General features: G+C 37.8%; 4 protein-coding genes across 4 annotated transcripts; all 4 read right to left on the reverse strand.

Moving 5' to 3' along the window:
* Positions 1-4: 4 nt before the first annotated feature.
* Positions 5-5,707, reverse strand: LOC104737684 (uncharacterized). The gene is made up of 14 exons (XM_010457919.2): positions 4,400-5,707; positions 4,207-4,293; positions 4,009-4,118; positions 3,668-3,718; positions 3,321-3,492; positions 2,928-3,209; positions 2,619-2,822; positions 2,031-2,516; positions 1,727-1,936; positions 1,439-1,627; positions 1,177-1,340; positions 927-1,076; positions 749-827; positions 5-645 (listed from the first exon to the last, which is right to left on the reverse strand). Exons 1-14 carry the CDS (start codon positions 4,847-4,849, stop codon positions 193-195), a joined length of 3,087 nt encoding a protein of 1,028 aa, XP_010456221.2. The 5' UTR covers positions 4,850-5,707; the 3' UTR covers positions 5-192.
* A 964-nt stretch (positions 5,708-6,671) lies between these two features.
* Positions 6,672-9,299, reverse strand: LOC104738545 (UDP-D-xylose:L-fucose alpha-1,3-D-xylosyltransferase MGP4). The gene is made up of 4 exons (XM_087481689.1): positions 8,619-9,299; positions 8,092-8,253; positions 7,787-8,002; positions 6,672-7,369 (listed from the first exon to the last, which is right to left on the reverse strand). The coding sequence occupies exons 1-4, from the start codon at positions 9,108-9,110 to the stop codon at positions 7,157-7,159; spliced, it is 1,083 nt and encodes a 360-aa protein (XP_087337815.1). The 5' UTR covers positions 9,111-9,299; the 3' UTR covers positions 6,672-7,156.
* Positions 9,300-9,549: 250 nt separating this feature from the next.
* LOC104737687 (reticulon-like protein B7) lies at positions 9,550-11,085 on the reverse strand. Its single transcript, XM_010457924.3, has 5 exons — positions 10,751-11,085; positions 10,396-10,567; positions 10,159-10,300; positions 9,996-10,065; positions 9,550-9,921 (listed from the first exon to the last, which is right to left on the reverse strand). The coding sequence occupies exons 1-5, from the start codon at positions 10,944-10,946 to the stop codon at positions 9,779-9,781; spliced, it is 723 nt and encodes a 240-aa protein (XP_010456226.2). The 5' UTR covers positions 10,947-11,085; the 3' UTR covers positions 9,550-9,778.
* Positions 10,426-13,072, reverse strand: LOC104737686 (putative methyltransferase At1g29790). The gene is made up of 2 exons (XM_010457923.3): positions 11,268-13,072; positions 10,426-10,641 (listed from the first exon to the last, which is right to left on the reverse strand). Exon 1 carries the CDS (start codon positions 12,789-12,791, stop codon positions 11,298-11,300), a length of 1,494 nt encoding a protein of 497 aa, XP_010456225.2. The 5' UTR covers positions 12,792-13,072; the 3' UTR covers positions 10,426-10,641; positions 11,268-11,297.
* Positions 13,073-13,123: the final 51 nt, after the last annotated feature.

The following is a 13,123-nucleotide window of genomic DNA, read 5'->3' on the forward strand; positions in this document are numbered from 1 at the left end:
GGAATATCAACAAAGAAAAAATAGAAAACTAACAAAAACAAGAAGGAAAACAGAGAATTCTACATCAGAGAGAGTGAATGATTGAGACTTGAGACCTTTTTATACAGTAATCTTTCCAAAAAGAACAATGAATGAAACAAATCTTATGACCTAACCCAACCAAAAAAAAAAGCACAAATTATAATTTGTTTTTTATGCGTCTACGGTTAACAAAGTGGAGTTTCCGGTAACAGTTTCGTTCTCCGGAGGCGGTTTTACATATTTGCCGATCACTTTCTGGCGGCCATTTCGACTTCTCATTCTAGTCAGCTTATCTCGACTTTTCTTCTTCTTCTCCTCTTTCTCTAAATTCTTCTTTTGCTTCTCTTTCTCTAATGTACCCCGCCACATGATCTCACCAGTCCATGGCCATAGCCAGTGACCCACACGACGGTCTGAGTCCGCTTCTTCAGCAAGATCTTCGTCCATTGCTTTCAGAGTTGTGTAGTCGAACCACTTCACCCACATTTTCCCTAGCCGGTTCTTCTGTTTGTGTTGCTCCTGCATCAAACCAGTCTTAGGATCTACGTAGACAATGCGTCTTGCGCTGTGGTATGCCCATACGTTCACCAGAAGCTCTAGTACCCGCGAATAGCAATGCTTGTCCTGTGAGATGTTGAACACATTACTTAAATGCAAACCCTAGTGGATTGATCTGAAATTCTAATACACATTTGAACTTTGACAGAAGAAGAATTGAGTTTCTTACTTTGGTTAAACTCAGATAGCAACGGTTTGTTCGATGATGCTCTTCATATATCTGTGCATCCAGTGAATCCACAAACATTCTACAAACAAAAGAAGATACATTCTCTAAGTAAGTACTCATTTTTTTTTCTAAAGAGCCTACGATTGAGACAGTCACTGGGTAATGGTAAAACAAGTACCTTGAGAACATGACAAACTCTAAGAAGGATCTCGTTGGCAATGCCCAGCTCTGCATCACAGACCATGTATCTCCATCCTCGGGCATTGGTGGCAGTGAGTCCAAGTTCTTGATAGTGTACATTTTCTTCAAAGTTTCGTTGTAAGCAAACCTAGATCCAAGACCATAAAAGTTGCACAGAGTCAGGTAAATGAGCAGTGTCTCAAACATTGTCATAAAACTATGATTTAAAAATCTGTAGTGTTTTTTACCTGCAGTTCCCAGCATTTATGGCATCACAGAACGACCAAAAGGGTTTCTGCAGAGGATTTCTCGGATCTTTGTCCATGCGAACCCAAAAATATAAGGCATCTCCGTGTTTCCGTGTTTGTATAGCATTAAGTAATGCATCCTCAGCAATCTTGGATAAAGATTCCTGTTTTAAGGACCCAAATTACATCAGACGTACTGAACATAGCATTCTATTATAGAAAGGATGAAGGATTTCTAAGCTAACAAAGAAGAGATGAGTACCTTCCTGGCAGTCGCTCTCCAGGATTGAAACCCAATCCACGAATTCTTGTGTAAACGATCAATCTTGTTTGAAATTGCAAAAAATGCTCCAAAGTCACCCAGAGCATCGCGATAGTATGGATTGTTGAAAAGCGGAAGACGTGATGATGCATCGACATCATCCATCCTAGGTCTCCGTCCTTTAACTGACTGCAATATAATGCATTCAAATCAGTTGAGAACAATTTCCCTCTTTTAGACCACCTTATTGTTGCGGCGGAAAACAATATATTGCACATGAAAACTCACCAAGCCAACCCCACGATAGAGGGGATATTGATGTAGAAACGACCAGGTTCCTTCACCAAAATATGGTTCATATATGCATAAAGGTTGACCGGTTCTTAGCAGCTCCCCTTCATCCCTCTCATGTAGTTCATTCTTACTTCGGTCTGCCCTTTTGGCGCTTTTATATACTTCCTCCCATGTCCCACGATACTGTAAGGCTCTGCTTTTCAGCTGCATAACAATACAACACAAAACAAATCAAATGGCTTTTTTTACTCTAATGGAGCTGAGAAAGTCATTTCAAAAACTCTAATCTAAAGTTTACCTCCTCATCTTCTCGCCTTTTTTTGCTATTCATCATTTGAAGATATCTCTCTTCTTCCCAAATTTCATACACGAACGAATCATCATTAACAACTCCAAATTTCATAGCTTCTCCTGGGGTATGGTTCCAATGCCCCTCAACCTTTGCTAAGAACTCATAACTTCTTGCTGTTCTATTATTCGGCGATGTATCCAGAAAAGCTTCAAATGGATGCCAACTCCACTCTTCTCTCAGTGTTAGAGGAGCCTTTTGTACATCCTTAGGAGAAGCAACTTCTGAAGAAAACTTGAGAACATTCTCTAGTAGAGCCGCATAACCTTCTATTGTTTCCCGAGCCATCATATTTTTAACAGTTGTTTTCCCCATCGAGGCAATCTTCTGAGCCAGTGGAGATATTTTCCCTTCTGTTACCACTTCAAGCACAATCTGTGACAGAACCTTAAGATCTTGCTTGGGGAAAAGATACCCAGTAACCCTGTCATCAACCTAATTCATATTTGCCAATATAGTCAGTAAGCAGCAAATGGACAGAGAACATGCCACAACACATGTCCATGAAGAACACGAGTAAAGGAAGAATGAGCATACGTGTTTTTTAATGTTGAAGAGGTCAGGTGCAACTATAGGTTTTCCCAAGGACATAGCCTTCATCAAAATTTCTGGAAAAGACTGCTCCTCAAGAAACGATCCGTATATAACAAGATCAGAACTTTCAAGTATCTTATCAACATTCCCCGCAATGCTTACATGCTTCACAGTATCTCTTGGATATGTCAAGTTCTGGGAAATTGTCTAAGAAGTTCAAAACAAAGCAAGGAACAAGGTAAGTAATTTTGTAATCTCTGTCGTTAAAAGCTACAACCCATTTAACCAACAGCAAAGCGGACCTTGATATACCTCAATAGCGACGCTGTAGTTGGAAGCTGACTCTCCACCTAAAACTATAATATTGAGATGGGGATCATAACTTTCATCATAATAGCCTGAAAATAACGGCCGTAGAGCTTGCAGAAGCAGGGCATGTTCCAGCCATTGACCCTTGTACAAGAACTGACTTCCCACAATGGAAATGACCACGTCATCTTTCTGTGGAAAGTCCAGATTATTTGGTTCCCATACTTCTTCTGGTGATCCGGGAATGACATAAAAGTTGCCAGCATCAAACTCAGAGTAGAGAATCTGCATGAAGCGAATGTGAAACAAGGTTTATATCCAAAAACTACTCTAAGAAACCTATTTCAAAGCAGCATCAGAAATATGGTTTTGTGGAAGTCTAATCATAAACATTACCGGAAGGAGATAATTATGGAAGACTACAACTGATGCCCGGCTGAAAATCTTTTTCCAATCCGTGAGGAGTTCAGTGTGACCTGTTGAGTTGTACTGTCTAGACCGAACAGCGAGAGTTTCTTCATTGATGACCCAAACAAGAGGCAAAGATTTGAAAGGTTCTTGCATGAAGCTGTCAAACAATAACAATAGTTTAAACTATCATGGACTTCGGAAAATCCACATAGTAACATATATATCTGTGTGTATATACAATATATAAACTCTCATTTCAATGAACCATGAATAAAAACCAAAACAAGAACTATATATGATATACACACATGCCAACGAATGGAAAATCTTACCAAGTAAATGTACTCCTAGCGCGGAGAGAGTTTACAATTACGCCGTCATAGCTTCAAGATAAGAACAAAGAAAATTATCAATGATCAGAAACCATTGCATTGACCAAGTCAAGTCAACTAAGTTTGCACTATAATAATAGCAGAAAAGAACCCATAATGCATCTGATTAAACCTCAGATCCACATTATCCAATTGAACATAATCACATGAATATATTAAATTAACCATAGATAGCCTCAAGACTAATTCCAAGCTCTGAATTAATCAAGACATGCTTCACTAGTTTTCCTACAGTTTTGAAGCAAATGCATATATAGCACAAGAAATGATATGGTACATACGACAGCCAGTCGATAACACAACTCGATGCATGGTTAGTGTCGAGTATTGTGACTGGAACTCCCATCGTCTGCCAAATACCATTCACTGGACCGTCTATAACCGAGTAAACCTACCAAGACAAGTTTGAGATTTGGTGGCATTAGACTTCATATTACTGGTAAACAAAAGAAACAACATGGAAACCCATAAAGCTATACCTCAATAGCATAGCCAATCTCTAGCAGAGCCCTGGAGAGAGACACCATTAACACCTGTTCTGGATCAGCTAACAAATCGCCAAAAACCTTAAAGAAGAGAAAAACCACAATGCAGTGATCAGATCTCAAGAAGACAAAAAAAAAACCACAATGCATAAGAAGAACTCATTTTCTAAATCTTAAAGCAACTGACCAGAGCTAGCTTGGGCTTTCTGAATCCAAAACGCTGCAGAGTGGTATTGAGAGAAGACGAAGTGAAATTAAAAGCATTAGCTTCTCTCTGGAACTTCATGAGAAGCTTGGTGGGCTCAAATCTAACGTCATCACCGAAATCAAAAAAGCCTTTCTCCCTAAAAACAGCCAAATCAGGTGGCAAGTTGTCTTTACTAATCCGAATCCAGGGCTTATCGGATTTATCAATCACGAGACCTGGTAAAAACATCTGGAAGAGCACAACGAAGAAGAAGAAGACACAAATTGTGCAAACCCATTGGAGGTAATCGAGTCTCTTCAATAGAAAGAATCTGGAGAGTCTCGATCTGTTTCTCTGCAAGAACTGTTGCTGTTGTTGTTGCTGTTGTCGTCCGCCTCTCCCGGAATCAACTCTCTTCACCGGAATCATCCCAGATTCCAGAGAACCCATTTGTTTTGATATACTAAAACTTCTTACATGCAACTCCGGCGAGATTACGGAATCCCAAAACAAAGAACAAAACGTAACCTCTAACAAGGCTACGAATCTCAAATCCCTCACCTAAGTTCCAATCCAGTTAAGATTAGATTCAACGAATCTCAAAAACGCATCCGACAGAAAATTCCAGAAATCTGAATCAAAAAAAAAGCGACTCAAGAGAGAGAAAGCAAGTCGAAGGTGCGTGTGGTGTTGGTGATGATTCCGTAGTAGAGCATCATCATCAGTACAGATGCGTAGATTCTCTTGTGAGCTCAGTAAAAGCAAAAAAAAGGAGAGAGACTAAGAGAGAGAGAGAGAGAAGCTCTATCTTATGGCGTCAATGGCAGAATCAACAAAAAAAAAAAAAAGGAGACTCTCTTCTCTTCTGTTTTCTTCTCTACAGAGGAAGTGAATTATACATAGAAATCGGATATGAGAGCTTGGGAAGCTGCTGCGGATTCGAAGGGAGCAAGAATCTTTGCTTCTCTGTCTTTCTAATTTCCCCCTTCACTCTTTTTTTTTCTTCTTTCATTTTTTTCTTTTTTAGCACACTGATGATATTTATTAATTAAATAATATAATCTTTTTTTGGTACGACTGAAAAAAATCCCAAAAGTATATTATCCTTTTCTAAGTATGGGATTTAAAATTTATAACTATAAGATAACAGTTTTTACAAATATTCTATTCTTATGGTACACGCGTAATTTAATTTTATGGATCAAGGTATATAGAAATCATTTATTTATTGAAATTGGATTTTAGTAATTGCAATAAATGTATCAGATCTGGGAGTATAAATAGTTTTAGTAGTAAACACACGAATGCAAGAAAGAAAGGAAAAAAGTCTAGTGAGTATATATATATGACCCAACAATGGACGTCAAAGAAGAACTAGTAGTAGTATTTGATTTTTAATTAATTAATTATTATGTTTATCATTTACGGTAAATCTTACATAAGCAGCATCCTCCAAAAAGTCGATAATTGTAATATTTATTATTGGTTTAGTCACATGTTGTAAAGTATATGGAAATAACATCCATCCCCAACTATAATTCAAATAAATTTGTTTATTAATCAATGTGGACCCTCGTATCTCATATGCTAGCTGTCAGTATTTGTTTTTCTATTATTTTACAAAATTTTGCGGAGGATTTTGTACAAAAAAAAAAAAAAATTGAGTAGTTGATGTTTGTGTCAATTAGGGGTTTTATTGGATTCTAATTTATAAGAAACTTTTAATATTTCAACAAAATCATCAAAATGTAAATAAATGAAAGATTTTTATAGATTGTTAGAGAGTATTCTATAGTTTTGTTGTTGAGATTTCTAAAGTATTGTAAAGTGTTCCAAATAATTTTTATATTTTTGTGATACTTTTCATGATTTTTTTTTTTTTTGTCGTTCATACTTTTCATGACTTTATTTTGTGAAAAAGTGTATAAAATTGTGAACCAATAACATAATAATTTAATTCATTAACAATTTTAGCTTCTTTTGTTTTAATGGAATAAAACAAAAACTTTTGTTGAGTTTATAAAAATTTGAATCCAATAACCCAGATTTGTTAAGATTTTAAATGATCTTTTACAAATCACAAACTAATAACACTAAAACTTTGTTAAAATCTTGATTTAATAACAACAGATTCTACATAATATTTAAAATATTTAAAACTCTATTCAAATCTCAAACCAATAACCAGGATTTACAATCCAATAACCCAATAATCTCAAACTCTTTTCAAGAAACAGGATTTACAATCTATCAAATCATAAACCAAACTATATTTTCTTGTTGCCATCATAAAAGTGAAATTTCATATCAACAAAACAGAAAATAAAAGATAAATATCAGTTGGTATCCCAACAAACAAAATATTAATTTCTTATCTTTATGAACATAACATAATCATCCAAAAGCACTTGATACCGTTTTGTTATTTCCCCTTTTGTTAAAGTTAAACCCACACCATATATGCCAGAAATTATGAAATCCATGGGTGTAAATGCTGATTGCAAACTGACTTGAATGAACGAATCATCGAATTGTCAGACTCGACGGCCAATTCTAGCAGTTCTACATTACCAAACTCAACTCACGTGGTATTGACTTAGCCATATAAACACCTCTTCACATGACTTTAAAGACCCCCAAAAATGTAAACTAATTTACTCGCTGGATCTTTCTCCTTTTTGCGGCCTGAAAAATTCCAATAACAAAAAGATAGACAGAGATAGATAGAGAGAGATAGACAATCTTTCTTTTTTCGATTTACTCTAATTTCCCTAATGGAGACTCTGAAGCATGGTCATCGACTAGCCATAGACCAAAGTCACGGAAACGTTTGGTCTTCTTCTCGAAACCGACAATGTAGTTATTGTGGATTATGACATGTTTTCCCTTTGTCTCTTTTACCCATGTCGAGTTCTTGAAATACAATCCTCCTGTTGGGAAAGCTGCCTGAGAAAGCAAGTAGAGATCCACCTGCAGAACAGAGATCACAAAAATGAATACAAACAATTGATTTTACAGTACCTTTGAGATTGAAGCAACATCGTAACTGAACAATCGTAGGAGTACTAAAAGTCTACAATGTCCAGTCTTTTGAGTTTTTATTAAGCTGTGATATCATTAAACCCTGAGTAATAAAAAGCTTATCGTGATTTAACATCGGTAAGTAGATTAGAGGAGTTGATACAAAGCTTGAAAATCATAATTGTACATTTAAGTAAATTAGAGTTATGAGTAGCTAAGGTTAGAGAAAGCGGAATCTCAAAGGATTCAGTCTTGTGAGTTTTAAAGCTCCAGTTTCAATGAATTCAACGATTGTGCAATCAAAGCTTGAGACTAATTTACACAAAAGTTATTGTTTTATAATGGACCTAGCAGGAAGGAACATACCTGATGAGCTGTTTTGTTAAGTGCCCAGTTAAAACCAGGCTGATCATTTGCTTTCTTGGCTCTGGACCAAGGTTGGGTCTGAAGTTCCTCGATCCATTTCTTCATGAGAAGTTTTGCGCCATTAGTGGGACGCAAGAAAATCATACAGCTACATATATAAGTCCTCCCCTTTTTACCCGGAGGTGGTAAAGCGTGAGAGTGATCCAACGGCTTAATCTGAAACCATAATCAAGAAGATAAACAATAAATACACTAACTAAGTCAATCCCAATCGATGAAGGAGATGCACGAGAGAATGTACATACTGCAGTCATATCATCCATGAAGTATGCATCGTGCTTTCCCTCCAAATACTGAAACGGATCTTGCAACCAGACCATATCAACATCGTTGTACATTACATTGTAACCTAACTCCAAAATTTGCAAGAGATGCTGCGGCCTACGTGCTGTGAAATTGAAGAAACCCTAATCGCATACGAGAAGTCAGTTAATACGATCAATTCCATCGCAATACAAGCTCTTAGCATAGAGTATCACTTACATAAACAGGGGATACGAAAATATTCAACTAGCATCAAAATTCACAAAGCAAAATGGTAGCTACTACATCCACAAGTTGAAAATCTTTTGTTATTCATAGGATCAGCCATGGATGTACCAAACAAACCTATGATCCGAGTAATCAGTGACATAACATTAGCTAATTAACGAAGATCCGTATGGTGGAAACTAAGTATCCAATCTCAGATGATCTAAAACTAACAAAGACACTACGCAAAACCCAGATTTGATTAAAATTGAATGGAAAACTCAGAGCAGATGTTATATACCTGGGAACCGAACTTGTGAGCCGTCTGAGAATCGAACGCCGGAGGGATGAGAACGGCGTGACCAGGCCACTTATCGTTAACCTTGTAGAGAGTAGCGTAATCCTCAGCGATGACGAGGACTTGATCCTGATGCTTCTGTCTAGAAACACTAATCAACCAGTTGTTGAGAAAAGGCAAGTAAGGATAGCTGACGGCGCAGACGATCACGGTGCCGTTCTTAGCGACGAACTTGGCGGCTTGAGCGAGGGAATAGCCGCGCCATCTAGATTGAGAAGAAGAGAGTCTGTTTGGGAACGGGAATAAAGGAGATCCAGCCCAGGGTAGGAATACGCCGAGGATAACGAGGAGTGCGAGTAAGAGGAGGAGACCGTTGCGGCTGAAGAGTGAGATTGGACGGTTCGAGGTTGAGGAGTTAGAAAGCGGAGATGAAGAGAATGGGTTTGTGAATGGGTTTTGGATTGGACGCTGGTGAAGGAACTGTTGCTGCGCCATTTTTTTTTTTTTTTTGTAGTTTCAGACGAATTCGAAATCGAGAAGTTTATTCTATACAGAGAAGAAATTTAGTGGGAAGTGTTAGATCTGATGAGGGAGATCTCAATAACAGAAAACAATGGCGATTCTGATTTCATTGTGAAGAGTTTATTTATATTTTTACTACCAATTTATTTATTTATTCCGTTTATTAAATCGGGTCGTAATGTTGGATCTGTCGGTGTTAAATGGGGTTCAAATATTGAAATTAGGCCCATATATCGGCCTTATCTGCCAGTATCACCAATTGGTCTTTTTTTTTTTTGGTGACTTGTGTTATGTTATTTGTCATTTTAGATAACTATTTTGACATTTTCAGGTAAAAACTATCTAATTTGAAGTTAAGATTTACATAACCTCAGCAATTAGCATGTATTTTTATTTTTTATTAACCATGGAAAAGAGTAAGATTAGATTTCCATTATAAAAAAGATGGGTAGGACCTTTCTATAAATTATTTTAAAGGCCCAGCCCATTTTATATCCACAGTAGTTTAGATGACTTGAGTGGTAAGTAACCAAAATGACTTGAGCGGTAAGTAACCAAAACCACAAACAGAGGAATAGATAAATGAACTAAACTAAAATTAATCAATCTAGTTCAATCTCTCGATTTCTGAGTTGTTTGGCTTAATGATGGATCTTACTTGAAAACTTGGCCTCAAAAATTTGGTATTGCTTCTTCATCTCGATCACAGCCTTCTCTGCAATTGGATCAATCTCATCTTCATACTTCTCATAAAGCATTGGCACCGTGTGAATCAGAACAAAACCTGTTTCGATTCAATTAGGTCAATACATGATCTGTAGATAGATAAGCAAGAGTGAAAATGAGTAGTGTACTTACAGATGTAGAGCAATGACAAGAAACTGAACCAATTTCCGATGATCGATACGAGCCAAAGTCCTACGAGTGCCTTAATTTCAGAACACACAACACAAAAAAGAAACAAGCTCGTAAGTCGTTTCAGTGATTTCTGTATACAAGACTTGAGAAATTAAACAAGTACCACTACAAAGTTCTTGATGTCTCTCTCTAACGCAATGCTCCTCAAGGTTGCAAAAGCACAGTTAAGCTCAAAGGTCAATACAGAAGCAGCTTGCAGTAATGGCTTTTCAGGGATGTAAATCTCCACTATGTTCTCTGGAGATCTACACAAATGATGATGGATGATTAGCAAACAAGGAATCAGGTTTTACTTTAACATATATATCAGGGAAAGATGTGCGGCAAAAGGATCTTTTACTTGTTGAGTGCATTGGACCAGAGGAAAGAGAGCAGCAGAAAGAGTATAGAGCCACGAGATATAAACGTGAGAAGACTACAACCTCCAAATCCAAACAAAAGCCAAATCACAGTCACTGCACTGAGTAATCCTGCCGTGACCTTCTTGTCTCTCCATAGCAACACATCAGCAGCTTCAACAAATTACCCAACCACTAGCTGATTAGGTCACATAATCAATTAATCTCTAATTCTACAAATTCACACGCTATCTGATGGAAGACATTTGTAATCATTATCCCTTAGATGCAATGTCAATGAAACCGAACCAATCTATGAGAAATGAACATTGAATGAGTGTAGAGAGTGTTTCATACGTTTACCTCCGCCGAGAACCATGTGGATCGGTCGTTCTCTACCAAACATACGGTAGATCGGAGCATTGATGGGAACAGGGGATCCTGGTTTCTCGCTATCAGTATCTGAGGAGGAAAGCGAATCCTCCTCTGGTACGATGTTCCCCATCAACGGCTCCTCCATTGGTCCGACGATCTCTAGCTTCTCCTCCTCCATTCTCCGAATTCCCAAAAACTTTACCCTGCCGATGTAACGAAATCGAAGAAGCAAAAGTTGTTTATATCGCTAGGTCCTAGCCTATTAGTTACTTATACAATATCGGCATATAGCTCAGAGAGTTACATTAGTCAGTCGTATCGTAAGCTATATGCTTCATTAGTCATTACAAAACATAAGTGACTGCATCATAATGGAATCTTCTATATTTTTCATTACAAAACATATGACTAAAAATACATCTCAATTTATTTTGACATTTTCTGTAATTTTTTTGTTTAATACAGTAAGAATATTACAAAGACAATATTGTAAAAACACATAGACTATGCAATGAATAATAATGGTCAATCATCTAAAGGGTCTTGGAGGTTTCTCTAACACAGCAGAGAAGAAAACTTCTTTATCATCTTTATCTTTCTTAGGCACCACAACCCACTTATGTTTCCTATACCTCAACGCTTTAAAAGCTTCAGCATAATCATCCAAATCCTCTTTCAAACAAAAGAAGCCATCGATCCACAACAATCCACCAGGTCTTAAAACCCTGTCCCAATCAAACAGCACGAAATCAAGAAGTATTAGATCGATCCATCCATCAAGAAACCTCGTCGTGTGAATCATATCAAGCGTGCTATCAAAGAACGGTAACCGTTGGTTCACGGTTAGATACAATGGAACTAAACCGCGCAGAGCGATCATCTCGTTGAATGGAGCGCCGAGGTTGATTGTTGCTGATACAATCGTAACGTTCTGTTCTCTCATCCTCGCTGCGAAAGTTCCCGTGCCAATGCTGAAGTCCAATCCGATTCTCATCTCTCCCGGTTTAATCTCGAGTACTTCGGCTATCGAGAAATCCGCAGTTTGGTTCGTCTCAGGATCGATCTCTCCTCGGTTAAGCCATCTAGGGGATTCATGATGCGTGAGGTTGAAGCAATCAGTGCATTTGAAGAACCCTTTTCGCGCTGTGGTGTTGCTAGCAAGGCAAGCAAAGTTCTTGCACTTATACTGTCCCCATCTCACATTCCTATTATCCGGCAGCTTCCATAAAGACTCGTTTATCCGAAACGGTTTGTGATATAACTGAGGTGCACGGGAGAAGCATCGTCTTCTAGGCAGAGGATCACATCCATGTACCATAAGCTTCTGAGCTAACCTCCAATCGTCGTTGCAGATTTCTCCAACATCGTAGTCCATATACTCTTCAAGATCTTTCTTCATCGCGAAACAAGCGTGCCCTATCGAGGTGAATGTTCCGTTAGCTCCCATGAAGTTCTGCTTCCCAAGCCGGTTTGGTTTGATCTTTATGTACTTCTTTATCTCTTCTCTCATAAAATGCTCTCCGGGGTCACCGTTCATCTGCTTCAAGGGATGATCTACGAACCTCTCTTCGAACGAAGGCAACTCCAGATGAACTGACTGAACCAGTGAAAGAACATCCGCAAGAAACGCTACATACCTAAACATAGATCCAGAAGAAGAATTAGCTTCTAAAGCCTTGAGATCATCCATTTCTTGGTGGATTTTAAAAATGGCGGTTTCGATTGTCTTCCTCATTTGGCTTCCGATGTTATAGTTGTCTCCTTCAAAGCTTCCGTGAGAGTTACAGAACCGATCAGAGAAGCGTAGAGGTGTGATGTAGTTGAACTTAGCTAATGTAGCAACAGAGAGAAGAAAAGCCAAACCAGCCAACACATAGATGGGTCTATTGACGCCATTGAAAGCTCTAATCTTGGATAATACATTCGTCTTCCCCATCCTTGAAGCTCTGTACAAGCACAAAAAAACCAACAAATCTAGGATAAAAACATTAGCAAATAATCTTTTCGTTTGAAAAGGATACATCAAGAACACAAACTAACACCATCTTCTTCTTATGCCTTTCTCAAAAACATAATTTAAGAAAACGAGAAGCAGACTGAATACTCAAAATCTGGTTGCAGAGGTGATATCGAAGTTTAGTTGCAGAACTTTAGTTTCATCTTTATGTATCTTGATATCGAAGTTTACCTAGGGATTGGTGGAACTAATTTAATTATCTTATAGGAGTATTCCCACAGACTTAACGCACAAGCTTAGAATGCACATGGAGACTTCTTAAGTTTTTTTAGGACCCACGAGGGTACAAAGCAAAACCCCTAGAAAAGTTGCAGAATTTAAGGGGAAAAAAATCAATA

Source organism: Camelina sativa, chromosome 13 (assembly GCF_030686135.1).
Source record: "Camelina sativa cultivar CO46 ecotype springtype chromosome 13, ASM3068613v1".
Taxonomy (NCBI): Eukaryota; Viridiplantae; Streptophyta; class Magnoliopsida; order Brassicales; family Brassicaceae; genus Camelina; species Camelina sativa.